The 27,907-nt window shown below is 55.4% G+C and overlaps 1 protein-coding gene across 8 annotated transcripts in view; it reads right to left on the bottom strand.

The window, feature by feature from the left end:
- Positions 1–432: 432 nt before the first annotated feature.
- Positions 433–27,907, bottom strand: part of COL16A1 (collagen type XVI alpha 1 chain) — a 51,946-nt gene continuing 24,471 nt past the window's right edge. For 7 of the 8 annotated variants that reach the window (XM_066375704.1, XM_066375702.1, XM_066375706.1 and 4 more), the window contains 29 exons: positions 25,308–25,361; positions 25,032–25,064; positions 22,813–22,929; positions 22,688–22,729; positions 22,512–22,598; positions 21,862–21,906; positions 20,900–20,944; positions 19,095–19,148; positions 18,530–18,583; positions 17,642–17,695; positions 15,702–15,746; positions 15,543–15,596; positions 15,190–15,225; positions 14,796–14,858; positions 12,333–12,404; positions 12,059–12,112; positions 11,262–11,306; positions 11,027–11,071; positions 10,660–10,713; positions 10,174–10,227; positions 7,569–7,619; positions 7,158–7,247; positions 5,149–5,184; positions 4,509–4,553; positions 3,408–3,596; positions 3,003–3,069; positions 2,092–2,268; positions 1,869–1,946; positions 433–781 (listed from right to left, as the gene is read on the bottom strand). In XM_066375704.1, the coding sequence (XP_066231801.1) occupies positions 579–781; positions 1,869–1,946; positions 2,092–2,268; positions 3,003–3,069; positions 3,408–3,596; positions 4,509–4,553; positions 5,149–5,184; positions 7,158–7,247; positions 7,569–7,619; positions 10,174–10,227; positions 10,660–10,713; positions 11,027–11,071; positions 11,262–11,306; positions 12,059–12,112; positions 12,333–12,404; positions 14,796–14,858; positions 15,190–15,225; positions 15,543–15,596; positions 15,702–15,746; positions 17,642–17,695; positions 18,530–18,583; positions 19,095–19,148; positions 20,900–20,944; positions 21,862–21,906; positions 22,512–22,598; positions 22,688–22,729; positions 22,813–22,929; positions 25,032–25,064; positions 25,308–25,361 (2,043 nt within the window). In that variant the 3' untranslated portion in view covers positions 433–578. The remainder of the gene's footprint in view (positions 782–1,868; positions 1,947–2,091; positions 2,269–3,002; positions 3,070–3,407; positions 3,597–4,508; positions 4,554–5,148; positions 5,185–7,157; positions 7,248–7,568; positions 7,620–10,173; positions 10,228–10,659; positions 10,714–11,026; positions 11,072–11,261; positions 11,307–12,058; positions 12,113–12,332; positions 12,405–14,795; positions 14,859–15,189; positions 15,226–15,542; positions 15,597–15,701; positions 15,747–17,641; positions 17,696–18,529; positions 18,584–19,094; positions 19,149–20,899; positions 20,945–21,861; positions 21,907–22,511; positions 22,599–22,687; positions 22,730–22,812; positions 22,930–25,031; positions 25,065–25,307; positions 25,362–27,907) is intronic. The other variant, XM_066375705.1, reaches the window with a different exon arrangement.

The raw sequence follows: 27,907 nt of genomic DNA on the forward strand, positions 1-27,907 counted from the left end.
GGGGCATTTCCCAAGGCGCACCCTAGATTAGCTCTGGGTCACACTCAAGAATAAAGAGGGTAGATGAGGTACTAAACACCGGTTTCTTTAGGAAAGCAACTAGGAGGGGCCTTTATGAGCTGGAGGTGGGGGGGTCTTCAGACCTGCTTAGGCTCACTCAAAGGGAGAGGCTGAGAGGGGCCCCTTCTCTGACTCTGAGAAGTGTACTGGGAAGGACAGGCAGGACACAGGTCCAGAGAACCAAAGCATGGCTCCGAAGCAGCTGGAGAGGACAGCTGAGCTGGCGGCCATACACAGCTGCACCCCACAATGCTACTGGTCGACCACGGACAATGAGGAAAAGACCCTTTTTGTAACCCTGGGACCAAATGTCAAAGGAGGATGACAGGGAGACCAGCTGCAGCACCAGAACACTGGAAGTGGGACTACGGATAGTTTTGTTTTTTATTTATTGATAAAAAAATATTAATAGCAATAATAAAAAATTAAAAAACACACATTCACAACCCATCACAGAGTCCTATAAGTTTTAGCCATTTGTGCCCAATGGAGTCCTTCATCTAACGGAGACGGTGATTTCAGCCAAAAGGCCCCTTCATGTTTTTCATGGGCGGGTACTGTTGCTCCATTGGCATGGCCCCAAAGCAGTCAGAGGGGTTGCAGTGGCCAGCCTTGCCCGGAGGGCCCGTGGGGCCCTGGGGGCCAGGGATGCCTGGGATGCCTTGTTGGCCCATCGGTCCCGTTGCTCCCATCTTGCCGTAGCCTGGAGGACCTTGAGGACCTAGAGAGGGAGGAGTCAGAAAAGGAAAATCAGGAGATCCAGATGACAAGAAAAGAAGAAATAATGATCAGCGTCAAAAATACCTTACATCTGGCCCTGGCCAGTTGGCTCAGCGGTAGAGCGTCGGCCTGGCGCGCGGGGGACCCGGGTTCGATTCCCGGCCAGAGCACATAGGAGAAGCGCCCATTTGCTTCTCCACCCCCCCCCCTCCTTCCTCTCTGTCTCTCTCTTCCCCTCCCGCAGCCAAGGCTCCATTGGAGCAAAGATGGCCCGGGCGCTGGGGATGGCTCCTTGGCCTCTGCCCCAGGCGCTAGAGTGGCTCTGGTCGCGGCAGAGCAACGCCCCGGAGGGGCAGAGCATCGCCCCCTGGTGGGCGTGCCGGGTGGATCCCGGTCAGGCGCATGCGGGAGTCTGTCTGACTGTCTCTCCCCGTTTCCAGCTTCAGAAAAGAAAAAAAAAAAACAAAAAACCTTACATCTGATGAATATGTCTCAGGTTACATGTTCTCATGAAATCCTGATCTGACACTTAGTTATTTAATGATAACAACAATATTACTGGCTAGTTTTATTGAAAGCTTCTCAGACACAAGGCTGAGTGCTTTTTATGCATTATTCATTGAATCTTCATAGCAATTCCGTGAGAAAGGAACTATTATCTCATTTGGTAGGTGAGGACACAGGCTCAGAGAGGTTGCACATGTGGTAAGGGTCTCAGAGCCAAGTCATCAGGCTTTGGTCATTCTCTTTTAGGCTGTACAGCCTGGCTTAAATGACCTTGTCATGGTCATCCAGCCAGTGAGATACCAGGCAGGACTGAACTCGCATTCCCTGGCCCCATGATATCTCACTCTAGTCCACTGTGTCTATGCTAGCCCAGTTTAGGACCTGGGCAGGCACCGGGTCTTCCACTCCGTCCCACACACACGCCTTAGTAGAGTGTCTTGCACACAGTCACGTTACTATAAATGTTGGTAAACAGGTGTGTGGGTATTTGAGGTTTCACAGAACTGTGTTATAGAAGGAGCATGAAGAAATGGGATCTCAGCTGTTCTAGATTCATGATCTTAAATGCTGGCTTTTCCTACCTGGTGGGCCAGGGAGACCGTTTTCTCCCGCGATGCCAACACCAATGTCCCCCTTTTCACCTTTGGTACCGGGCAATCCTGGGACAAAAGAAATAAAATAAATCCTACCCCTGAGCAGAAAAATGACACACCCAATCAGATCATTGGAAATAGACACATACATGCAAATATATTCACAACCAAGAATGACATGGGCACTTTGGACACCACAGGGCATAAATACCTCTCATTCCCGGCAGGCCTTGCCGCCCTTCTCTGCCAATCTGACCAGGGAGTCCAGGTGATCCTGGAGCACCTGGCCGGCCGGGAGCACCATCCTTCCCTGGGGGCCCTGGTCGGCCTGGAGCTGCTGCTACCTCCATGGGAAACTGAATCCTGGAGGTGTAGTAAGCCATCCTCTCTGTAAGAAAGGACAGGGACAGGTCATAGGGCACCCCCGGGACTTAGAATGACTGCAGATGCTACAGATGGGCCGTCAACATGGAGTCTGTAGCAGCCTCCCTTCAGACGGAAATGGGAGCGAGGAACATGGGGGTTAGTCTAAGTGGTCTCCCATGCCCTGGCCTCCACGTTGCTTTCCACGGCGATCCTTCTGAAGCACAGATCTAATTATAGCATCCCTTTTCTCCAACACCTTTCATTAATTCACCACTGGCTTCAGATTAAAGTCCAGACTCCTTGCTTGACATTCAAAGTCTGCTCCCCAATCACAGTGTCCAGCCCCTTGAGGACAGGTTCCATGTTTTCCCCAGTCCCTCGCATATTAATGCTGGACAAGCAAATGAACAGGAAAAAAAACTTAAAAGGAAAGCACACCAGCCCATCTTAGAGTTGCCGCTCACCCCACTATTTAGAGCTCACTTCATGCAGACTCGTTTGATGTCAATTTTCTTGTCTGTCTCCTTTGCTCTATTGGGGGCTTGGGGAGGGCAGGAGGGAGTTATTTTATCTTTGAACAGAGCAGGTGACAAGGAATGTCTGATGTTTTATTGAACATATGCCGGTAAGTGGGTGGCGGGGGCGGGGGTGGGGGGGTAGAATATTGAGTTTTAAGGAAAAGGAGGGTAGGGTAGGGGGGAGAAGGAGCTGGGAAGGGCAAGCAGCACCCACTGCCACCCAGCGGCTGCCAATTACCATCAAACATTTTAATGATCTCTTGTCTGATGAATCTCTTGATTTCATCATAATTCACCATGTCTCCCTGAGGAAAGAGAAGGAAACCTGCCTCAATTATACTTCCCAGACTGGTACTCTCCCCCTGGGAATAGATTTTATGGAAACAAAGGATGGGGAGGGAAGTAAAGTTCCCAGGAGCTACCCACAGATATTTAATCCCAATCCCCCTGAAATGGTCCAAAACGTGTGCATAGGTACATTTTTCTGGGGAGAGGGTCCCCCCTTACACACACACACACAGTTAACAGCCATTCATATGGGAGCCATGCTCTTTCCTGCAGAATGTCAGCAGGAGGTTCTAAAGTGGTCCATGCTCCACCCTGCATGCCCAGACAGTGTCCATGGCTGCCAGCCTCCCCTTACCATTGACCCAGGCAACCCCGGCAATCCGGGGCTCCCCACCGGCCCTGGGGATCCAGGGTGGCCTCTTTCTCCTGCAGGACCCGGTAGCCCAATAGGCCCCATGGGGCCACTCTTGCCAGGCCCACCAGGCATGCCAGCTCTTCCTTTCTCTCCCGCCTGGCCCTTCTGTCCTGAAGGTCCTGGATCACCCTACAGAGACAGGAAGTCACAGTCCAGCACTGCCCAGTACTATCAAGTCTACCTCATCATGTCTAAGCATCTTACCCCCTCCATCCTTCAACCAGGACCCTAGCATCTCCCTCTGAACTGTGGTCACAGCATCCTGACAGGCTGTCCCACTTCATTGTCCCCAGGACAGTCCTTCTAGAAGACAGTTCTTGTGATGTTACAACCTACTTAGAAATTCTGACAGTTCCCAACTGCCCTCTGAATGAAGGCCTAATTCCTTGGCCAGGCATTCAGGACCGTTCGTGATGTGGTCCTGATCACATCTTCTCTAGCCTCACCTCCCTGCCCTTGTACCTCCCTCCAGGCCTCGAAGGTTATGATTCTCTGATTTGACCATAGTGTCTTAGTCCTCTCTGCCTGAATGTTCTTCCCCTCCCCTCTACCCAGTGCACTCCGCCTACCCAGCTGAAATGTCCCTGTTTTTGTGTAGCTTCCCTAACTTCCAAGCTGAGTTGGGTGCTCTCTCCCTCTGATGGCACAGTGCTGTGCCTAATTTTTAGTAAAACCTGCCATGCTCTAGTCATGTGACTAGGCTAAGTGAGCACCTATTGGTTAGGGACCTTTGTTTATCCAAGGCAAGGACAGAGGGCCCAGAATGGAAGCAAGAGCCAGCAGATGCTTGCAGAATAAGTGAATGAATGAATGAATCAATCAATCAATCAATGAGTAAATGAACTGGAAATTTCTATTTCCCTAACCATAGCTAAGAACCCTGGAACAGCCCCATGTGAGTTTTCAAAGATAAGATTCTCCAAGTCGTGATCACTTTTTTCCCTTTCCACTAGCCTTCCTGTGTCTCCTCTCCACGGCTAAAGTCACAGTTGGGAGCCAGGCTTAACCAACTCCATTCAAACCCAGCCAATGCCCACTCACCTTTGGACCAGCGGGTCCATAGAGTCCCTGTTTTCCAGGGGGTCCCTAGAGGAAGCAAAAGTCAGGGGCCAAGTCTGTGCAGCATCTCCAAGCCACCCAGGGGAAACACGGTTGTGGAAGGACCACCTTCCACAGCCTCAGGCCCCTGCACTTTGTCTGGCTGCGCTCTGTGTGAGAAAGGAGGACAGCCTCCCTGTTAACAGAAGGGTTGACAGCTGGAGAGGAGACTGATGTCCCCTAGGGCATAGCCTTGTATGATTATGTTGGCTGGGTCCCTTGTTACAGACAAAAAGAGGTGAGAAATCAAGAATGAAAGGGCCAGTCTGTGGCATCTCAGAGGGCCTGGCCTTACTGGTGCCGGGGACATGTTTGTTTGGAGTTTATTATTGTTATTATTGTCTCTTTTGGATCAGGTACATGGTTTAAAAAAAATAATAAAAAACAAGTCTTTCTGTTCTCCGCATCACCTAGTCCTCAGTGCCTCTCCCCAGAGCAACAGGGGCGCCAGTTTCCTATATATCTGTCCAGAGATAGACTGGACACGGAGAACGGTTACTGAATGCACAAAGGGGGGTCAGGGCAGGCGAGGAGCAAGCGGCAGCGTTCCCGCAGGACGAGGACAAGCCCAGCACAGCAGTACCTCTTTGCCCACTGCACCATCCGCACCAGGCTCACCCTGGGAAGTAAGAGCAATAAAGATGTGATGAGTGCCAACCCAGCTTGAGGTCACATGCCTCATGTTGCCCACTGGGCATGCCCAACCCCCATTCCACCAATGGGTCATGATCCTCCCCCTCCTCCTCAGACACTCTGGGCACAGGCATGGAAATTTAGACCCACATTCCTGCCCAGTCCCGGAGCCCCACCCTGACAGCTCCAGGCTGTTCCCTGGCTGAGCCCTGCAAAGGGGCCAAGGAGCCGACTGCACCTCCCTGCTCTTTGTTTGAGATCTGGGCGCCTTGCACACTCCCTGGCTCTGAATGTATGTTAAATGTTTGCTGAATGAAGGCGTGAACTGGGGGAGCCTGCTCCCTCCCAAGGACAGGAGAAGCTTACTCCTGCCCCCCCTACCTCCCCCCACTTCTGGTGGCTGCTGGGGAAGAGGAATCTGTAATTGCCAGGCAACCTGGCAGATTCATCTGGGATCCTGGAGGCTCCTGAGCCTGCAGGCTGGGAAGGCAGAGGAGGGCTAGAAGGACCTGCCTGCCCAGGGTCCTGGCAGGAACTGAGTGGGAGGTGAGACCTGGCCCTCTTGGCCCATGGGCTGACTGATTGACGACCTTTGCTGGAATCATACACCCCATTCCAGGCCACCAGCCCCAGGGTCATTGCTACTGTTCCCCAGAAGAAAGCCTGTTTTTGCCTGACCAGGCGGTGGCGCAGTGGATAGAATGTCGGACTGGGATGTGGAGGACCCAGGTTCGAGACTCCAAGGTCGCTGGCTTAAGCATAGGCTCAACCAGTTTGAGTGTGGGGTTGCTGGTTTGAGCACATGGTTGCTGGCTTGAGCCCAAGGTCCCTGGCTTGAGCCCAAGGTCACTGGCTTGAGCCCAAGGTCACTGGCTTGAGCAAGGGGTCACTTGCTCTGCTGTAACCCCCCCACACCCCTCATCAAGGCACATATGAGAAAGCAATCATGAACAACTAAGGTGTCACAACAAAGAATTGACGCTTCTCATCTCTCTCCCTTCCTGTCTGTCTGTTCCTATCTGTCCCTCTCTTTGTGTCTCTCTCTGTCTCTGTGAAAGAAAGAAAGAAAGAAAGAAAGAAAGAAAGAAAGAAAGAAAGAAAGAAAGAAAGAAAGAAAGAAAGAAAGAAAAGAAAGAAAGAAAGAAAGAAAGAAAGAAAGAAAAAGAAAGAAAGAAAAGAAAAGAAAAGAAAGAAAAAAGAAAGAAAGAAAACCTGTATGGTGGAAAGTGCCCTGCTGGGAGACCTGGGTTCCTGCCTCAGCTCCGCCCACCGACTTTCCATCCCTAAAACTGACAGTCAGTTCCACCTGATGGGGTTCACCAGCCTGGAACCTTTAAAAGAGTATTGCAGAGCAGCTAAGGAGCCAAGTTCTGGAATCAGGCTGGCTCTTCCACTCACTAGCTGTGTGACTCTGGACAACCTACTTAACTTTGCTGGACCTTGGTTTCCTCATCTGTAAAATGGGGACAATCAGACCTACTAAACAGGGTTGCAGTATTGATTAAGTGACAATATGTCAAGCACTTAGTCCAACACTTAACACAAACACATCCTCAGTGGTTTCTGAGTTGTTGAGAAAGCAAGCTTCAGTAATAACACTGTGTCTCTAGTTCCTGACATTTCTAAATGTTCTGTGGTTACCAACAAGCTCCCCTGGAGAGGGGCAGGGGTGGATCGGGGGCCAAGTGTCCCCAGCCCAACACCTAGCTGAGGGATCGCTATAAGCGGTGCTGGCACAGGTCAGAGACAGTGACCCGGTGTGCAGCTGGCCCAGCACTGACTGCTGAGCTTGTCCCTTTTTCCAAACATGATGTGACCCTCAGGCCCAAGCTCCACACTGCTGTCCTCGTGCAAACAGCCTCTCTGTACCTGGGACCCCCAGACATGCAGTGCTGTGCTCAATTGACAAAGCCACCTGGCCCTTCCCCTGGGGCTGTGCTTTCAGAGATGGGGTCTTACCGGGGGGCCAGGGTGTCCAGGTGGGCCAGGCTCGCCTGGAAGGCCTGAAAGGCCCCTTTCTCCAGTGGCTCCCCGATCTCCTTTCAGGCCCTAGAGGAAAGAAAGGAGGATGGTTAGAGGGGAGAGGGACATAGAGGCAGATATTATGTGCCAAGGACCATGTCCCCCAACCCCCAGGCCCCACAGGGGGAGCCGGTGCTTCCTGAACTTGAGACAGGGAGCACGGGCCTTTCCAAAGGCCTTCCCCACATGCTGGTTGGGGAGAGCTCTGGAGGCGAGAGAGGCTGACCAGGACAGGAGAGGGATGGGACAAACTGGTCTCCATCCCCCAGCTCCCTTTGGAAGGAGCCCACAGAGAAGTAGGGTCAAATTCCTGGAAGTGGGGGGGGGGGAGGAGAGCCTGTCACTCACCACCGCGGAAATCCCAGCTGGGCCTGGTTGGCCCGGAGGCCCTGGTGGTCCCTAGAGAGAGACAAAGTCAGTGGGTTGGAAAAAGTCTCCAGTAATAAGGCCCCCAGGAGGTCTGGCCAGACGACAGCGAAAACAAAACCTAAACTTCATTCTAAACCCTCCTTCCTTTCGGATCTTATACTTGAGCTTCTGCCAGAAGATTTGTGCCAGAGCTGAGGCCTGGGGGACCCTGAGCTCACGCCTACTGCACACGGAGGGGTACATCTGGGGCTGTGCGGGGGCGGGGGGGGGTGATGGGGAGTTAGAACCTACGCAGGGCAGGCTCAAGTGTCTTCTGAGCCCCCAATTTCCTTCTGTACTATGGGAGGGGCAAAGAGCAGGAGCCGGGCGTCTGCGCAGCAGGGCCGGAGGGGCCAGGGCTCAGCCCCAATCCCGGCCTCCGGGTCCCTGCCGCCCCTCCCACAGGACGATGAGACTCAAACACGCAGCTCCCCTCCCACAGGACGATGAGACTCAAACACGCAGCTCCCCTCCCACAGGACGATGCGACTCAAACACGCAGCTCCCCTCCCACAGGACGATGCGACTCAAACACGCAGCTCCCCTCCCACAGGACGATGCAACTCAAACACGCAGAAGCGCTCCTGCCCTGCCTGCGCTGGCCCTTGTCCAAATGCTCTCCCTGTCTCTCCATATCTCCAGCTGAGGCCCAGCGCCAATGTCACCTCCCTGAACAGAGCTACACAGAACTACCCAGGTCTCTGTAGTCACAAAGTCTCTCCCAGAGTTCCTCCCTCCACAATCCCAGATGGAAAGTTCTGGAGGCATGGTCTTCTATTCTACTCATCTGAAGTCTCCTGGACAGGAATGTCCAGCGCTGGGACTGGCGCACAGCAGGGGGCTGGGCTGGGCGGACAGAGGGGAGAAGAAGGACCCTGCATCCCTCTTGTCCCCAGACCCTGAATGAGTCCAGTGCAGACACACTTCAGAGTGTGTGACTCCTTCTTTCATCTGTAACGTGAGGGGATCCCCAGTTGGGGGCCTCTGGACCCCTTGAGAGCAATAAAAATAGTGATGAAGATCTGAGAGTTCCATTTTTTTTCAGCCATGAACTATTTTTAACATTTCCAAGAGCCTGTAACTATGCAGCCAGGCACAGTGGAGCTCAATAAAATGCCAGTGCATTAGTTCTCTCCTCTCTGGAATCCCACCAGCTTGGCACCCTCACGCTGATCAAAGGCAGCCATTGGCAGTCATCTACGTTACTAATGAGTAAAGTAGACAGGAAACCCATTATTGCATAATACATATCCTCTCCAAGTCTCTATCTCAGTAAATACACCACCCACTTACCCAGCTACACCATGCAGGAGTCACCCTTGATTGCTCTCCTTCTACAGCTCCCAGCCTCCCATCCCACGCAGGTCATTAGCAAGTCCTCTGCCTTTAAACACACGCCAGACCTGCGCACTGCCACGCAGCTCCATCACTGCTGTCCGCCCACTGCTGGAAAGCCTCTCCGCAACCTCTCTGCCTCCTGGTGATATCACGCACTGCTTCCTCCTCCACCCCAAGCCCATGCCTGCAAGATCCTCTACCATTTACATCATGTCCTTTCCAAACCCAGCTTTCTGGTTCCCACTCCTGCCCTCTTTGTTTTTTTGGGTTGTTTTTTTTTTTTTGTATTTTTATGAAGCTGGAAACGGGGAGAGACAGTCAGACAGACTCCCGCATGCGCCCGACCGGGATCCACCTGGCACGCCCACCAGGGGCGATGCTCTGCCCCTCCAGGGCATTGCTCTGTTGCGACCAGAGCCACTCTAGCGCCTGGGGCAGAGGCCAAGGAGCCATCCCCAGCACCCGGGCCATCTTTGCTCCAATGGAGCCTTGGCTGCGGGAGGGGAAGAGAGGGACAGAGAGGAAGGAGAGGGGGAGGGTGGAGAAGCAGATGGGCGCTTCTCCTGTGTGCCCTGGCCGGGAATCGAACCCGGGACTTCTGCACGCCAGGCCGACGCTCTACCACTGAGCCAACCAGCCAGGGCTCCTGCCCTCTTTGAACTCCACTCCAGCCATGCTGACCTTGGGCTTCCCAAATAGTACACCACATCGCTCCCCACCTCGCCCTTTCTGCATCACCTGCTCCCCAACCCAGCCCCATACGGGACCTGGACACTCTTCGCCCAGATGGCTGGACAACTGGCTCCTTCTCGTCAAAGATTCCTCTAAAGTCACCTCCCGGCCCCTCCCTGTGACATCCCAGCACTTCCGCATTAATCTGCTTGTCTGTGTGCCTGTATGGAGGCTCTGGGCTCAGGTGACCGGGTTGATGTTTCCCACTGTCTTAGTCCAATGCTTGGAACGGTGCCTGGCATGGAGCAGGTGCTCCATAATTATTTGTTGAAGAACTGAGTGATTTTTGTTTGATCAGTAAATTCAAATGTACCCAGGAAATAAGGAAATGCCAAAAAGCCTGGGAACCACTGGACTGGGGTGGGCCCGAAGCCTCTTACAGCTTTGTGGGGTCATCAGCAGCTCGCCCACCACCACCCAGCCCCTACAGAATCCTAACTTCTCATGGAGACAGAAACAAAAACAGTTAACTCACAACGTGGCCAGGGGGGCCGGGTCTTCCCTGGAGTCCCATGGCACCAGGCTCACCCTGCAGGAGCCAGAAAAAAAAAGAAGAAAGGACACAGAAACAGAATTATAGGGTTTTTAGGTGGGAGAAGGCTGAGCAGAGCAGGTGCAGTATCAATTGTCCAAGGAGCCAAGCTGAGCCTTGGTCTGCAGGCCTAAGTCTTCCAGCCCTGGCCGTGGGTACTGCTGGAGAGAGAAAGCAGAGTCCCAGCCTGAGAAGCCCAAGCCCTGCCTTTGTAGGCTAGTGACCCAACAGCTTATAGAAATGGGAACCAGTTACAATCCTTAAAAGGAGGGAGAAAGTTAAGTTGTGCAGTGTTGGGCAAAACCTCTCCCAGAAGGCCAAGGAGGCAAGGCAGCCACTTTGCTAGGCAGTGAGAGGAAGTGGTCTCATCCTGGGCCAGCAGAGCCCAGAGGCTGTCTAAAGGCAGCATGCATAGACCCCAATCCTTACCTCAGCCCCAGGCCGGCCACTGCTACCTGGGGGACCTGGCTTTCCACAATCACCCTAAAAGAGAAAGAGGCAACTGGAACTCACCAGACTGCCACTTGGCTCCCATCACCCCCAAGCTGACTCCACACCAGAGGGGGCTGGCCACTGGACCCAGCTCGGGCCCTCTGACAACCTCAGGCTGGTAGATGGGAGGAGCCCTGACCCAATCTGCAGGCACCAGTGGCCTCAGGAGGCTTGGATGCTAGGACGGCATCTCAGCCCAGAATCAGGTAGTATGTCCACTCCGGCTGGGATGCCACTTCTGCCTGGGGTCAGGCTTTGAGAAGAGCCCAGAAAACCCGATTGGTAGAGGTTACCAGGCTCTTACCTTTGGTCCTGGGAGGCCAGGATGTCCTGTTTTCCCCTTGAAACCCTGGAAAAGAAGCAGGGAGCTGCCACATCCTTTGTCTCAACCAGAGACCTCTTCCCATGCTCCTTCCTCCGGGTAAACAAATTAGACCAGTCCACAGAGGATCTGAGCTACCCCACACACCAAGGCGGAGCTGCACCAGCTCAGCTTTGACACCTCTCAGGTCCCAGCTCCTCCTTGCAGCTCAACCTACCGGGGGTCCCATGAGTCCGGGCGGGCCAGCAGGACCGGGGTCTCCCTAGGGAAAGAGACCAGAGGCATTGAGACAGGAGCTTTGTCCAGCTTGTACCCAATGCATTCACCAGTGTCTTCTCCCTTCGCCAGTCCCTCCCCCAGCTGTCCTAGGATGGCGGGAGGTCATGTGGGGCAGAGGGAAGACTTCAAGGCCAGGCTCAGCCTCTGACCGGATGTGGCCCTTGCATGCCATTGCCCCTTCCCTTTCAGATGCCCCAGCAAAATCTGACCCAAGGAGCCAAGCTTGCTCAAGTCCTTCCATGTCTGCAACCTGGTTCTTTCTGACACTAGCCTCGTTGGGTCCCTTGGGTTGATCCATCCACTGATAAGCTGGGCACCTTGGTTCCATCCAGTAGGAGCTGCAAACCGGGCTGGAGTCCAGGTCCCTTACGCCACTGTGGCCACCCAGGCTACCCTGCTTGTGCGGGCCCCAAGCCAGGTGCCCAGAACGAGTGGGGCCCCAAGGGCCACTAGTTTCTTTAGTTGTCTGAGTTTTTGAATAGGAATTTACTCATTCCCCTGTCCTGCCTCTGGTGACGCCTTGCTCAGCCAAGCCGGCTGAAGCTACCAGCAGAACTGAGACACCAGGGGAGGGGGAAAGGAGAGGTCTCGGCGGCTGTCAGGGAGGCGGGGTGCAGTGAGAGGTAGAGCGACGGCTGGCCTGGGCACCCTGGACAGAAGGGGCGGGCCACTTCAGGTCCCTCCATTTGGAGAAGGTAGGAGTCCAGGGCTGCCCTCCCGGGCCCAGCACCTCACCCTCAAGCCAGGCTTGCCATCCTTGCCATCCAGACCGTCCAGGCCAGCGGGGCCCTAGAAACAGAAACAAGGCATTTCTTTAGGCCTGCGCTGGAACCCTTGGTGTGTGTGGGGGGGGGCGGGGCTGACCCAGCCCCTCCGGGCTCCCCACCCCTCACCCAGCTCCCCGCCCTACCAATACACATGAGCACACATGCATGTACGTGCACACACACACACACACACACACACATGCACAACCCACACCTGTCAGGCTAAGAGGGCACATACTCACCTGAATCCCAGGAGGTCCTGGTGGCCCAGGGGGACCAGGCATGCCTGATGGGCCTCGAAGCCCTTCGCTTCCCTAGAAGAAATCCCCCCAACAAAGTCAGCAGGGCCTCATCCCATGTTGGAGACAAGGCCGTGGGCTACATGTTCAGTGACTGCTGGGAGTCAGGACAGCTGGCTTCTAACCCCAATTTTTTTCCTGGACTAAGTAGATATATTCCACACACCACTGTTCCAAGAGGCTCTGTCTTCCTCTGCAAAGCACTTCTCACTGTCCCATGAGGAAGGGACAGGGCCTATCAAGTCCAGCATCTTCTTCAGGGTTGACCTGGGGCCAGCATGCTGGGTGCTCAGTAGTGTGTGCTAACTGAAGGCATTCAATTCACATTGGTCCCAACAAGACACCAAGCACTATAGAGCCTCTGATTCTTCCAAGATGCAAAAAGGGGTGGCCCCTGTCCTCAAGGGGCTGAGAGTCTAGTGAGGGTCACAGACCCTCACAATCGGGGGCAATGCAGAAGTCCAGGTGCTCCATGGGAATAAGGGGCTATGGGCGTTCTGAAGAGGGAGAGGCTCACTCTGGCCAGGGTCAGGGAAAGCGTCTCTGAAGAAGTGTCACCAGACGCTAGACTCTGCAGCATGTCTGAGGTGTGGCTAGGCGGGGAGGGAGTAAAGGGCATGCCAGAGGGGACTTCAGAGAAGGAGCAGGGTTTGGAAGTGGTTACATGCCTGGCCTAGCCACAGGTGGCCAGGGAGCCCATCTGACGGTGGGGGAGGAGACTGGAGAAGTTAGAGGCTGGTTGGCTGTGGGCCCTGAACACCGTGTCCAACTTTACTAAAAAAAAAACCCTGTGATTTTTCCAACTGTATTTCTCTGAGTCCCAGGGGTTCATGGAGGTCCTCAGAGCTAAGGGCACGAAGTGGGGGCCCAGAGGGTGGGACTCCAGGACCCCTCACCCTTGCCTCAGCCAGAGAAGCTCTATTTGTATCTGTTTTACAGACTGAGGATTCACATGAGCTCTTGTGAGATGGTAAGACTTGACTACAAAATAAAGTGAAAACCACTGCTACAGGCACCGGGGAACCATTGGGGTTTCAAAGTAGGAGAGTGATGAGAACAGACTGTTTGAATTGGAGTGTTTACAGGAGGAGGCTGGGTAGGCAGGCAGCTGGGGGAAGAGAACTGCTGCACTCCCCGGTGGGGAGAGGGTGGCTGCCCTGGAGCCTTGGCCATGGGGGTGGCCAAGGGGAAGGGATCTAGCTGGAAGCCCCATGGAGGGGGGCAGAAAAGCTCTGCAGGGCAGTGCAATGCCACCACCGACCAGGAGGGGTCAGCACAGCCCCAGAATAAAATGTCAACTCCAGGGAATGGGGAATGAGAACCCCTGGCCAGAGGTTTGGGATGGTCTACAATGACCAGACTAAGGCAAGCAGGTAGCCTGGAAGTATAGAGCCGACACAGGGGGCTCTGTCAGGGACTGCCACTCAGGTCCCTCACAGAGAAGGGAAGAGACGTGGCCCCCACAACTGCCTCAACCATGAGTGGTAGGCAATGGTTCTGGGAAGCAGCCCGGGCTGGGCAGGAAGTCCCAGCTTCATCTCTAACTTACTGTGTGCCCCTGGGACGCCCTGGCCTCTCTGGGCCTCATTTCCTTACAGGAACCGTGAGCAGTTAGACCAAGATAGCCCTTCTATAAGTCATTCCAGCTGTGCTGTGTGGGCTTCCAAAGGAAGGAGACTCCCTATGAGGGTGCAGGGTTCCTGCCCCTCCCTCTGAGCCATAGTCCCCTTGCCCCAAACTCATGGGCAATCTTGGGGCCTCATTACACCACCCAGCTGTCACATCTGAGAAGCCCAGAAGTTGGGCTGAGACTAGGACATCAGCCCCCAGACCAGGAAAGTTTAGCAAGCCAAATCCAGGGACAGCCAGTGTGGGGGCTCCCCAGACTGCTGCCCCTTCCCATCCTTGTTACCATGTCCCCTGGGGACAATGCCTCCAGATTAGTTTCTTCCTGCTATTGTCAGACCCCGAAGGCAAGTGCCCAGAGCTCCTCCTGCTGTGGGGCTTCTGGGGTGCCCAGTGTTGGCACTGCCTCCCTTCCCAACTCCCCACCTCCTTGAGGAGAGGACGTTGGCCTAGGCGACCTGCTACATCCTAGTCACCCAGCTCTCACCACAGCCCTCTGCCTCCTCCCCACCCACACTCTCCCATCAGGCAGGGACCTCGGCTGCAGAGTCTGGCAGGAGTCCTGGGCCCATTCCTAGGAGCCCACTGGTTTGTCCTGGGTCCTGTTGCTAGTATGGGACTTGCTGGGGCCAACCTGGGGGACTCCCTTTCCCCACCCTGGATATAACTGAGGCAGTTCTTAAATTTCCAAAGGCCTGGTGCTGAGGGTGAAACAGGCGTATGTACGAGAGCCAAATGGCTCAGATCTGTGACTGTAGCCAACTTGGGGGTCTTGCTTACCTTCTCCGCTTGGGGGCCAGGTGGTCCAGGTGCTCCTGCTTTGCCTGGGAATCCAGGGGGACCCTATATCAACAAAGGAGCAGGCAGGAATGAACGTGGGGCTGGAGGAGGAGCTCCCTTTCCTTCTTCTTGCCCTGCATGCTTCACTGTTGTTGATGCTTTCTAGAAACACCACCCAGGAGCGTGAGTCTGGCTGGCCTGCTGGGCTGGGGCCCACCCAGGAGGCCCTGCTCTCCAGGTCCCGGCTCCTGGAGTCAGGCCTGGCCACCCAGGCTGTTCCTCCCAGGCCTCTTCCCTCCCTTGCACGGGCCCATGCTGCCAAGTCTGGCCTGGTCAGGCCTGCCCCTTCCAGATGGGGTCACGGCAGACAGAGCTGGTCTGTGTCTTCACTCACCGGCGGGCCTGGAAAGCCTGGTTGACCCTGAAATCCCTGTGGGAAGAAGCAAGGGACAGTTTGCTGTGCTGCCCCTTCTCTCCTACTTGGCCATCCAGGTAGAAAGAGTGACAGGGTGATACTGCTTCCAGATGTGGGGCCTTGCCCGCCACTCTGCCCGAGATGGCCAGCGGCTGAGGGTCTGGGCACAGGGCAGGACGGTCCTCAAGATGGATGGCGGTTGGGAGGCTAGAGCTGGTCATCTCTCCACACGTGAAAGTGGCCACGGAGGCAAGGGCCCAGCCCCCTTCTCCGCCTCCCCCCAGCCATCCTCTGTGGTCAGAACGGCTAGCCAGGTCCCAACTGCCACTTACCTGGTCGCCCTTCTCTCCCGAACTCCCTTGGAGTCCTCGCTCTCCTCGGGGACCCTGTCACCACAGAGAACAATGTAGCTGGAACTCAATCTCTCTGCCCTCAGATCCCAGGGCAGGACCAGGGGTCCTCACGCCCACATCTCCCCGTCTCTCCCTTACCACTGGGCCTGGGGAACCTGGGAGGCCTTCAGATCCTGGTGGGCCCTGGGGACACAAAGGAGCAAAGTCAGCCACTCTGACTAGGGGAGAGGTGGGCAATCAGGGGGTGAGGCAGGGGACAGGACAGGGAGCAGAGGCGGGGGATGGGGTGGGAGGCCCCTCTAAGCTGGCAGGGCTCCTCCCATTTGGTTTGTTCAGGTTTCTGCTCTCTTGCCTGAGCTACTGGACCAGCCTTTTTTAAAATTTTTTTTTATTTTTACAGGGACAGAGAGAGAATCAGAGAGAGGGACAGATAGGGACAGACAGACAGGAATGGAGAGACATGAGAAGCATCAATCATCAGCTTTTCGTTGCGACACCTTAGTTGTTCATTGATTGCTTTCTCATATGTGCCTTGACCACGGGCCTTCAGCAGACCGAGTGACTCCTTGCTCGAGCCAGTGACCTTGGGTCCAAGCTGGTGAGTTTTTTGCTCAAACCAGATGAGCCCGCGCTCAAGTTGGCGACCTTGGGGTCTCGAACCTGGGTCCTTCTGCATCCCAGTCTGACGCTCTATCCACTGTGCCACCGCCTTGTCAGGCTGGACCAGCCTTTTAACTGGCCCTGCCCCTCCTGGCTCGCTCCAACCCAGCCACAACTGGCTGCCATCTTCTCTTCCTCAACACAGCTTGGATTATAATGCTCTTTTGCTTCAAAACCTCCCATGGCTCCCTCTGCCAGCTGAGTAAGGAGCACCCTTTCACCAGTGCTGGGTTCTGTGATCTGATACCCACCACCCTTCCTGCTTCACTTCCCTCCCCCTTCCTTATCTTCTGCCCTACTTGGTCAGCCCACTGTTCCCTGAACACACTCTATACACCTTTTGCACGGCTGTACCCTATACCTACAATGCCCTCTATTCTCTGGCCCCTTCCAGGTCTCTCGAATCATTAGATCATTAGATGGCTCAAAGCTATTCCTTCGGCACCCCCAGCCATAGTTTTTCCCTCTGGGATTCTCCAGTGTAGACAACCAGGTGCCCCCCTCCCCACTTCATTCAGGGCTGAGTTCAAATGCTTCCTGGGCTGGAGGCCTCCCTGACCCTCTAACAGCCTCCGGCACTCACTCCAGCTGCTCACCTACTTTGTCCACCAGTCTTATCTTCATAACTTGTGCTTGTATATTTATCTGCTATCTGCCTCCCCCACCGGAAGGCGAGCTCCCTGAGGGCAGGGGACACAACTGCCTGTTTTATTCAGCACAGCATCCTCAGAACCTGGCACCCAGCAGGCCCATGGGAAATATGTGCTATTGAATAAATGCGCGGTGGGGTGGGCGGCATCATCGGGCCTCACTGACTCGTGTGAAGGGGAAGGTAAGACTAAGGATTGGGGGGTTTATCACACTCGGGTTCAAATGCAGGCTCCACCCTAACTCACTGACTAGCTGCGGGACCCTGAGTAAGTCACTGAGCCTCAAGGGCCTCAGTGTCCTCGCGTGACAACGGCCCAGCTCCTGCGCTCAGCACAGGCCTTGCTCTACAAAGGGTAGCTCTAGGCTTCAGTGGGAGGACCGGCCAGATGGCTGAGTTGGGTCTAGATTCCAGGCCTGGGCCCCTCAGGCCCACCCCTGTCAGCCTGCCTTTGCTGGAGAGCAAGTGGGGGTGTCCCCTGCCAGCTGACTCCTCAGCAACCCTTGGCAGCCCAGGACACTGGATCCATGAACCCTGCTGGGATCCTCCGCTCAGCTCCAGCCTCCTCCACAGCCACAGCCTCAGCTGACTGCTTGCGATGCAGCTGGAGTGACTCAGGGAGCAGGGAAGCAGGGGGCCATGCTCCCCCCTCACAGGCTTCTGGGAAAATCTCTACTGGCGGTGGTGGCGGTGGGGGGGGGGGCAGGGCATGGCTCCGTTTGAAGCCCTGCTCTCTCCCAGCCCCGCGCTAGCTGGCACTCAGACTCACCGATTCTCCCTTCTCTCCCGAGGGCCCAGTGTAGCCGCGCTCTCCCTTGATGCCCTGACAAGCGAGCAGAGAGAGTGGAATTAGCCCCGTGGCCTGCTGTCACAGCGCTAATGTGCGGGGAGGAGACTGCGGCTGGTGCACAGACAGCGGGGGAGGCGAGAAGTGGACTGCTCCTCACCTGCCACTGTGGCTGTCAGTGGGAAGGGGGGACATGCCCACCCAGCAGACTTCTGTGTGGGCTGGCACCTTGGTGCCTCTGTCTAACCCTCTCAATGCCCCCTGCCCCCCAGGAAGCAGAGCTCAGTCTTGTCAGGTCTCAGCCTCACATGATGATCAGACTCTGGCCTACAATGTGCACTGACTACAGTGGGCCCCCCAAGTGAAAGGTGGGATGAAGCCATCCTACCAACGGGGCTTCTAGTGTGTGGATGGCCTGGCAGAGACTTAGGCTGAAATGCTTGGAAAGGGAGGAGCTTCTAGGGCAGGGGTCGGGAAGCTTTTTGGCTGAGAGAGCCATGAACGCCACATATTTTAAAATGTAATTCCGTGAGAGTCATACAATGACCCGTGTATGTTATGCACTATCCAATAAAAATTTGGTGTCCCAGAGGACAGCTGTAATTGGCTCCAGCCACCCGCAACCATGAACATGAGCAGTAGGAAATGAATGGATTGTAATACATGAGAATGTTTTATATGTTTAATGTTATTATTATTATTTTTTATTAAAGATTTGTCTGCGAGCCAGATGCAGCCATCGAAAGAGCCACATCTGGCTCATGAGCCATAGGTTCCTGACTCCTGTGCTAGGGGATGTCCACGCCTGGTCCTGTCCTGCCCACCACCCTGAGGCTTCAGTACCCCCAGAACCAGGGCCCCCGTACTCACAGGCAGTCCTGGTGGGCCCATGGCCCCTGGGTAGCCAGGTTGCCCTGGTGGACCCTACAAACAAAAGTAGACATAATCAGCCCTCTAACATTTTTGTTCCCCCTTCCTGGGCAAAAGGGCGGCCAAAGCCAGGAGACCTGGGGCTGCCATTCAGCAGACACCCTCCCCAGTGCCACTAGCACCACCACAGGCCACTCCTCAAGGCCCGGTTCCAGGGTCTGATTCCCACCAAGACCCTGGGAGCTGAGCTGGAAGAGAAGGCCCAGAGCAGGGGCTGAGGACCGAGGAGGGGGGAGGAGAGGGGATCTGCTGAGTGCTGCAGAAAGAGGGACATTGGTGGAAGCCAGGGGACAAGGGTGGGTGTCCCTGACAGTGAGTTGGGACACATGAGACTGGCCTCCCTTGATCCTGAGGTGGCTGAAGGCCCCTGTATGAGGGAATCAGGTCTGAAGGGCAGAGAGTTTCCACAGTAAGAGTCCTCTCCCACCTTCCATAGCAGCCAGCCAGGGGCCCAGCTGCCCCCCAGGGCTCCTCACCCATCTCCACCCTTGCCGCCCCCTCTTACCGGTTCCCCCTTCTCTCCCGTCAGGCCCCTGAGGCCCCGCTCTCCTTGAAGACCCTTGGAGAGAAAAGTCATGAGAAACTGCAGGGGAGGGCCTTCCCCACCCAGCCCCTGACTCCTCTCCCCTACCCCACAGCCCTCTGTTTCTGTTCCAGACAAAGGTGGGCGTTGCTGGCGGTCCTCTAGGGTCCCCAGCAAGGTGTCCAGAGGGCATGTGCCCTGGAAGGGTAACTGTCAGAGGTCTAAAGTCTCATGGATGGGTGCCTCTCAGAATCATACTCCCAAGACAGATAACTACAGAGACATGGCCCCCAAAGTGGGTGACTCCCAGATGGTACCTCTCAGGCAGGTGACTGTCATTGGTGTGCCCTGCTGTAGTAACTGTCAGGGGTGTAGCTTTAGGAGGGTGACATATGTGTGTTCACCCTGTGGTGGCAACTGTCAGGAGAGGAGTCCCTAGAGTGATGTTCCCACTAAAATATATCACCAGATTCTCAACACTTACCTGTTCAAGCCCCCTCCCTCCCCCCCCCGCCCCAGTCAAAATCACCTTCTTTTAAGGATACAAGGGAGAGACATGGCAAGGCTCTCTCCAGAGAAATCTCTGTCACTTTTCGGGGTGGAAAGGGATATCAGTGTCAGTCAAAGCCAGAGCCCCTCCCCTACTCCTTGCCCTGCCCTGAGTACCTTCACCACACCACTAAGGGGCCGTGTCTGCCCCTTCTCCCTCGTGCCCGCAAGAGACGGCGCCCAAACCTTTCCACAACACAAGACAGATGGCTAGACGGACAGATGGCCCCTTCACCCAAGCAAGCAGAAACAGACAAGGTCCGGCCAGGATGAGGGTGTGGGGACAGATGGAACTGCGACAAGGACAGCCCTGCTTGCTGGGCTTTCGTCACCAGGCCTGGGAGGAGAGGGGCCAGGCTCCAGGAACACAACATCTGACAAACAGGAGGTTAGTTTCCATGACCCAGGAGGGAGCAACAAGGAGGATGGGGACGATTCAAACACACTTATGACGAGGATGAAGGCAGAGTGATTAACGACACCTGGCAGAAGGAGCAGACCAAGATGCCGGGAACAGAGGGGCAAAGCCCCACGACACTCAGAAACCCAAAAGGCTGGCGTCACATGCCCAGCCTCGGAGCAGACTGGGATGGGAGCCAAGGAAGAGGAAAGGAAGAGGAGGAAGCTGAGAGTTTCCTCCAGGACGATGGGAAAGGGGCAGGCATCGTCACCTTTTGGTCCCCAGGGTGCCTCTGGACAGCACTGCCAAGCAGCAGGGCAGCAAACCTGTGCCAGCCTGCAATGTGAAGCCCTAAAGCTTTGGCATCTCTGCCAGGCTCGGTGCCAGGTACCTGGCAGGGTCCCAAGAACGACTTTCAGCAAATCTTCAGTCAACACCAAAGGTGGGAGAAGCAGGAGGCAGAAATGAGAAGGGAGGAATAAAGAGGCCCCTAGAGGCACCAGCTTAAAATAAGAAGGTAAAATAGCTCCAGAGGACTTCTGCGGAGTGATGTGCGATTGTGGGGGAGAAAGGGGAAACCAGTGGGGGAGGGGAGAGAAAAGGAGAGAAAGAAAGCAGGAGAAGCGGGGAAAGGGAGAATGAAAAGAAGGCAGAGACCGGGAGGATGTTCAAGCTGCTGGGGCCTCAGGGAACCTGTGTCATTAGCCACCATGCCTGCAGGGGGACGATGACAAACACGGAGGATGGAGGTGAGGGCATGACAAGAAAGGAGACAAGCAAAAGCCACAGAGACCTGGCTGACGGGGGGAAGGGAGGTCGAGCAGCGCTAGGTTCTTACAGGCAATCCGGGGGAGCCAACGGCACCAGGAAAACCTGGGGGGCCCTGGTGGGAGAAACAGGCAGGTCACATCTCACAACCCCCGTCTCTCCCGGGCACAGTGGGGGGCTGAGGGGTCACGGGAGAGGTCACGGGAATATCCCAAGGCGGCTGGAGAAGAGACTCATTGGAAGTCCTGGCCCGGAGAAGTGTGCTCCTCCCCTTGGCCGCAGGAAGAATGGCTCTGCCGTTGGCAGAGACAGGAAAGCCCTGAGCAGCCCTTCCCGCGTCTGCCCGCGTCTGACTGGCCCCCTTGCTGGAGCAGCAGCCCCTCATGCCTGTTACCTGACTTCCACAGGCCCCCAGGTGGGTGGCTCCTGCTTCTAAGATAGTTCCCACCAGCCATTTTTTCCTCCAAAGAAAGCATTTTTAGTTATTCCAGTCTTTTCTAGTCCATTCTATTTTCCTGCCATATCAACACCACAGAGGACTCCAGGGAGGATGCCCCTGGCCTGGAATTATAACCTGGTCTTAGAGGTGGTCCTACAGGCAGTGGAGGGCAGCTCCATCTCAGCCCCTGCCCCTGTAGGGACTGGTGTCACGGGGGCATGGAGAGAACTGGCCAGGTTGCCACACGCTTTCCTGGCTTCTGAGAGCACGATCCAGAAGCCTAGGCCACCCTGCCCAGGGCAGCCTGGGTCCCCTGTGCAAAACACCGCAGGGGTCGGGGGGGGGGGAGCACGGGTGTGCCCGCCAGAGCCTCCTGCAAGCAGGACCACAGGCAGAGCCGGCCAAGTCCCCAGGGTTCGGTGGCGGGAGCCCACAGTCCCCACAGTTGCTCTGAGGAGAGAAAGGAGCGAGCAGTGGAAGTCTCTGCTTTCTGCCCCGCCTGGCTTCCTGGAGACGAGGCAGCCCCGTGGTGTCTGAGCACTGTGACCCCTCTGAGAGCTTCTCAAGCAGGCCAGGAAACCACAGATACTTACAATAGGGCCCGGAAGACCTGGTGAGCCCCTCATGCCAGGTGGACCCTGTGAAGGAAGCCAAAGGGAATGGATGAAAGGCTCAGGCCCCCCCCAGAGCCCAGGGTCTCAGCGGCCTTCCTCCTGGCTCACACAGCCGGAGTGTACAGGCCGCTGATGTCAAAGAGGGATGTTAAAGCTGATGTTAAACTTCTCATTCGGTTCATTCAATTGGCCAATATCTACTGAGCAGCTACGATGTAACAGGCACTGGTCCAGGTGCTGAGGACACAGCAAAAAACAAGACACAGAAATCGAGCTTCGTGGCACCTACACTCTAGGGGAGAGGTGGACAGTGAGAAATAAGGGAGGGGCTGGCACATGGTTGGTGCTCAGTGAGACCTGTGGAATGTTCTTAACTGAGGGAAAAGCACAGAATGTCCGACAGGGATGAGTGCGAGGCAGACAGAAGCCACACTGAGGCCAGGGCGCGAGGAGAGCCAATGAGATCAGAGCAGTCAAGGCGCCAGCTGACCTAAGTCCTCCGAGGCCCCTGAAGGACTCCCAAGAGACAGCGAGCCACTGGAGGACCCAAGAAGATATTTGGCAGGAATGAAACAGCCCTTAGGAACTAAAGGCCACTGCATGGAGAAGGGACCAGCCCCTGGTCTTACCTCTCCTCCTCTCTGGCCTGGCAGCCCTGGAGGACCGGGCAGGCCGGGGCTCCCAGGACAGCCCGGATCTCCCTCGCTGTTGTCTCCCTGGAGTGGATGGGGATGGTGGGAGTGAGCAGTGGGCCCTCACCCCGTGCTCAGGGCAGGGGGTGAAGACAAGGCGAGGGCCCACTCACCCGCGCCTCCTCAGCTCTGGGGCGCTCCAGCTCTATGAAGCACTGTGGAGGACAAGACACTCTGTCGGGAGAGGCCACTGGGAGCTCTCCCTGCACCAAGACCGTCCCTGAGCCCAGCCTCCTACCCGGGCACAGTTGTCAAGGCCTGGCACGCCTGGGATGCCCTGGTCTCCCTTCTCTCCTTTCTGCAGGAGGGGCACTGGGCGGGCCGTCTGCCCCTGGACACAGTCGCCACAGATGCTCTGAGGAGGGAAGGGGCAGGGTAGTGGGGCGTGTGTCCGAGGCGGCCAGGATGGGCCAGCTGGAAGAACCCCATCTGCACTCGGCCGGGGCATCCTGCCTGGCAGGGTCCTCCACCCACACTCTCCTTCTCCCCAGCTACGGCCCTCCGGCACCTCTGCTCCATCCTCAGAGGACCCAATCACAGCACTGGCTTGGAGTTTTCTTCAGGAAGAAGCAGCTCTGGTGGGGCCCTGCCCAAGCCACTTTCCAGACAGGCGTGTGGGAGGAGGAAAGGGGCCCCCAGAGGGACCATCTGTCCCGGCTGTTCCTGCAACCTGCACCCTCTGTGAGGACGCGGCACGGGGATTTGGGCTGAAAAGGCCCCTCCAAACAGCTTTTCAGGAGCAAAGGCAGCAGCTGCAGAAGCAGCCAGGCCCTTCCTTGCAGACGCCCTCTGGGAGGAGCCTGCCCTCGTTTGCCAGCAGATCCCAACTGTCACCGACTCCCGGTTCGCTGGGCCTGACAGTCTTCCCAACAAGAAGGTCCTCCTCTTACATGAGGGTTTTAAACTCTTTGGGTCACAGAGACCTCGAGAGTTTGATGGAAGCTATGAGTCCTTTTCCCAGAAAAATAAAACCCACCACTGAAAAGCGGGCTACAGTTCTGGAGGACCGGCAGCCTGGAGCGTATGCCCGGCCTGGGGGTGTCCGCGGACCCCTAGGCAGGTGCACCTGCTCCACCTTCATTGTTCACTGCAAAGCCCAATGATAACGGTTGTCATTCACTCAGCACCCATGTGCCAGTCATTGTAATAGGCCTTTGCACATTATCACGCTCAATCCTGACAGCTCAGTGAGGCAGGTCATCTTATAAGCATTGTGGAAATAAGAAAACCGACACTCAAAGGGACAGCATGACCTGTCTACAGTACGGGGGAGCCTGGACTAAACCCTGGTCTGTCTGAGGCCAGAGCTGGTGCTCGGTCCACAGGCCTGGGCATCCGCTGGGTTGTGTGAGCATGTGGTGGCAGCGGTGCCATCTGACCCGTCTCCAGACAACTGCTTGGGGCCATCTGCAGAGCACTTGGTTAAAAGACCTCAGATGAAATGTTACACAGAGAAATGTCAAATCCTGCATGAGTTGCACAATCACTTCCCCAGGGGCAGGACTTGGGGGAATCCCAGACTCCTGGAAGCCAAGGGGAGAAGCGCTGGGATCTCACTGCCACAACTCCACTGTGATCCAGCATGTGGCTGCTGCCAGGAGGTTAACCTGGCCCCAGGCTACTTCTGGAGATGTCTGCTGTCTGGAGCAGGGGCGGGACGGCAGTCCCTGTGCTGTCCTGGTCAGGACCCAGTGGGGTCGTAGGACGTCCAGGGTTCTGACTAACCAGTGCTAGAAGGGGGTGGCCAGGACAGGAGACTCTGGTGGCCAAAGCTTGGGAGGGACCCCTGAGGAGGATGAGCTGTAGTAGAGTTCAGGTCTTGTCTCCAAGAGGTGACTGATCAAGGAAGGGCTGTGTGTCACCCTTGGTTCCCAATGGGAATCTCTCCCCATCATGAGAGGCCAGACTAAGCCACAGTCCTTGGGTGTGATCGTGACACTGTCTGCAGGCCCTGGCACAGGCCGACTTTCCTAACCTGAGTTCCCTTGTACCCCAGTCTTATCCTGGATTCTTCTCTTTCCTGGATTATCATCTCTTCCTTGGATTCTTTCTGGATTGACCAGAGGATGGCTGAAGCCTTCTTCCAGTTCCCCACCCAGTCTTATCATAGAATGTAACCTTGACAGGCAGGCCTGATGATCCCACAAGTGTACTTCCCCCTCCCCTATGCCCTGGATGCTGCTGGGCCCTGTCTGGGAGTGACCAGGGTGGTACAGGGCCTCACTGGCAGCAGGCTTTGGAGTTGGAACTGCCAACAGTATCCACCACGTGGGTACCTTCCCAGAGTTACTTCAAACAGTCATTCAGCAGGTGTTGTCCCCGGGGTCTGTTAGGGGCCAGGCACCACGCTAGGCCTTCTTAGACATGCTTGGGGTGCACATTGCCCACAAACAGCTTCATCTTCAGCTCTCTCTGTCACCCCTGCTAGTCCCTATTCCCTCCCTCTTACCTTCTTACCTGAAGGAGGTGCTGTTCAGTGGGTAAGGATCCCTGCAAGAGACAGACAGGAGGGCTCAGGCAGGGGAGGGGGGAGGGGAGAGGGGAGAGGGGAGAGGGGAGGGAGACTCATGGCACCAGGCGGATCCTCGGGAAGCCACGTGCCACTCAGGCTTCTTCCAGGCTTGGGAGAGGGAGAGACGAGGGACCGCCACTGCAGCTCAGGGGGCTGGCCTGGCAGGCTCGGCCAGGAAGGGCAGAGAGGGGGGCTGACAGTGAGTGCAGGCCAGTACCTACCAGCTCAGCCGTTAGCCCAGGTTGTCCTGGCAAACCGTTGTTTCCAGGCACTCCCTGAAGCCAAGAAGAGACATGAGTGAGGGGGCTCCTCTCTCTAGCCCACAGGGCACCCTGCTCCACTCCCACCCTCCCTTCTGCCTCTTGCCCTCATTCTGTAGAGCTAAGCCCATATTCTTAGCTCAAGACCTCCAGACTGTTTTTAGGGAAAACTGAGGGGGCCCAGTGGGGTGACCCCCAAAACCAATACAACAGGATGTTTTTTTTCCTCACATGTTACAGGATGTCACAAATTAGGCAGAAGGTCTTCTATATAGTAGATAACTATTGTTTCTAAGTCCTTTTCCTATCCTTTCTTATTGAATCATCTCAATCTTATTGGTGAACTAGGTGTTAGCTCCACCTTAAATACAGAACAAGAAAGGGTGAGCTACTACTACCCAAGGTCACAGGACAAGCAAGGCTCAACAGTGAGGTTCAGAGTGAGGGTGGCTGACTTCAACTCCTCTCCCCACCACTATTTCTCAAAACACACTCCCCGGAACACAATGAGGTAGAGGCTAGGGAGTCAACCTAGCTCGGTCCCCAGATTCCTACCACCTGTATAACTTTGGCAGGTTACTTGAGGGGGGGGGAAACTCTGTGCCTCAGTTTCCTTATCTGTAAAACAGGGTTAGTTTATGGTGAGGCTTAAAGAAGACCATAACTGTAAGGGGCTTAGTGCAGAGTGTGGCACACAGGAGGCTCTGCTCACGTGTAAAAGTTGCCACCGAAACTTTCAGTTCCCTTAGCAGAGTCACAGTGTACATTTGCATATTAAATACTCCATGGAGGCAGTGAGTATGTTCCCTTATAAATCCTCATGACCTGCATGGAGGAGGCATGCATTAAATCCAGGTTGAGTGAACACACCGCGGCTCACCCTGCTCTCCCTGCACGGGACTTCCACCCTGAGAGCTGGCTTCCCTTCAAGTCCCAGCTCCCGGCAATAAGACACGCCACCTGCTCCCCAGCCCACCCTATTTCAGGCCGGGCTCCTCCAGGCCGGGGTCAGACTCTATCTCAGCCTCCCCGCCCCCTCTTACACCACTGAGTGTCTTCACCCAGTCCTGCTCATTCAGAACCCTACATGACTTAAGCTGGCAAAGTGCTTAGAACAGTGCTTTGGGAAAGAGAAAACACCTTGAACATGTCCATTATAATTATGTCCTAAATTATCATTCACCTCCTGCTCCACTCTCCATCACCTGTGTCTCACTTAGTTCAAGCCCGATTCTTTGCGATTTGCTTTCCCTGACTTTCCAGAACTGAAACGCCCACCTGCTGTTCTACTGTGGATGTGCACAGCTATCTGCTCGCTGCCTAGCCTTGGGAACGTTTCTTAACCTCTGTATTTCAGCTTACTTTTCTGTGAAATGAATGAGGATTACATGATATAACCAAGCAGTGGCCTTGGACCAGTAAGTGCCGTGTTAGCTCTGAGCCTGTTTCTGTACATGCAGGAGCTGAGGAGATGGCCTGGTGAGGAGGACCTGTACCTGGCCTGGCATGGGGCAGGTGCCCATTAGTGGCAGCCTCAGCTTGGTCCCCAGCACTGGCACTGGAGGAGGAGCCTGGTGTCTGGGACCAGGCGCAGCAGTCGCTTTTTTCTGCCTCGTTCCCCCAGCATGCCTTGGCAGGGCTCATACTACATCAGTGTGAGCTTGTTAACGGGTCACTTTGAAATGACTGTCATGCTTCCCCAAGCAAACTGCGGACAGATTCCTGTTTCCTGGCAGGAGTGTAGCAGGAAGCCTGGACACTTGGTAAATGTGTGGCTGCCCCCTGAGGACCCAGAGTCCAGAGTTGGCTCTACTTCTGCCTCTGAATGAGACAGAGAGAACTGTGATCCCAGTGAAGACTCCCACCAGCAGTGTGTGTGTGTGTGTGTGTGTGTGTGTGTGTGTGCGCGCGCGCGCCTGCATAAACTTGCCAAATTGCCAGGGCTTTGGGGAGCTTTTTTTATAAAAAGCTTCCATGTGATTCTGCTCTGCTTCTTCTGGCAAGAATCACTCTTTCAGAACCGGTACCTCCCTGATAGCCAGACATGCAGAAGCCACTGTCTGTGCCTCCTAGGAGCCCTGGAAAATGTGACCTGGTGTACAAACTGCCAGGGAACTATCCTGAAAGGCAGCCCAGGGAAAAAGAAAGTGCTCTATGCTAGGAAGCTCAGCCCAGCGCCACCAGCTCTTAGCTGATGATTTCAGCCAGAGTCTTCACCTCTCAGGGCCTTCGTTTGCCCCGCTGTGACTTAGGGAGAACACCACCGCCCTGCCAGAGTTCATGTAAGGCTCCAATGAATGAGAGAATGGATGTAAAATAACAATAGTAGCTGTCGTTGTAATGATGGAGAATGCTTTCTAAGCCTCTACTCTATGTCAGCCATGGTTCTATATATTTTGCATGCATTAACTCATTTAAAATTCACAGCGGCCCCACGAGGTGCATGCTGTAATTATCTCCACTTAACAGATCAAGGACTGGAGGCACAGAGACAGAAACATGACCAGCATCACACAGCTCGCACATGGCAGAGCTGGGATTCAGCATCAGGCTGCCAGGCT

The sequence above is a fragment of the Saccopteryx leptura genome, chromosome 3, assembly GCF_036850995.1.
Source record: "Saccopteryx leptura isolate mSacLep1 chromosome 3, mSacLep1_pri_phased_curated, whole genome shotgun sequence".
Taxonomy (NCBI): Eukaryota; Metazoa; Chordata; class Mammalia; order Chiroptera; family Emballonuridae; genus Saccopteryx; species Saccopteryx leptura.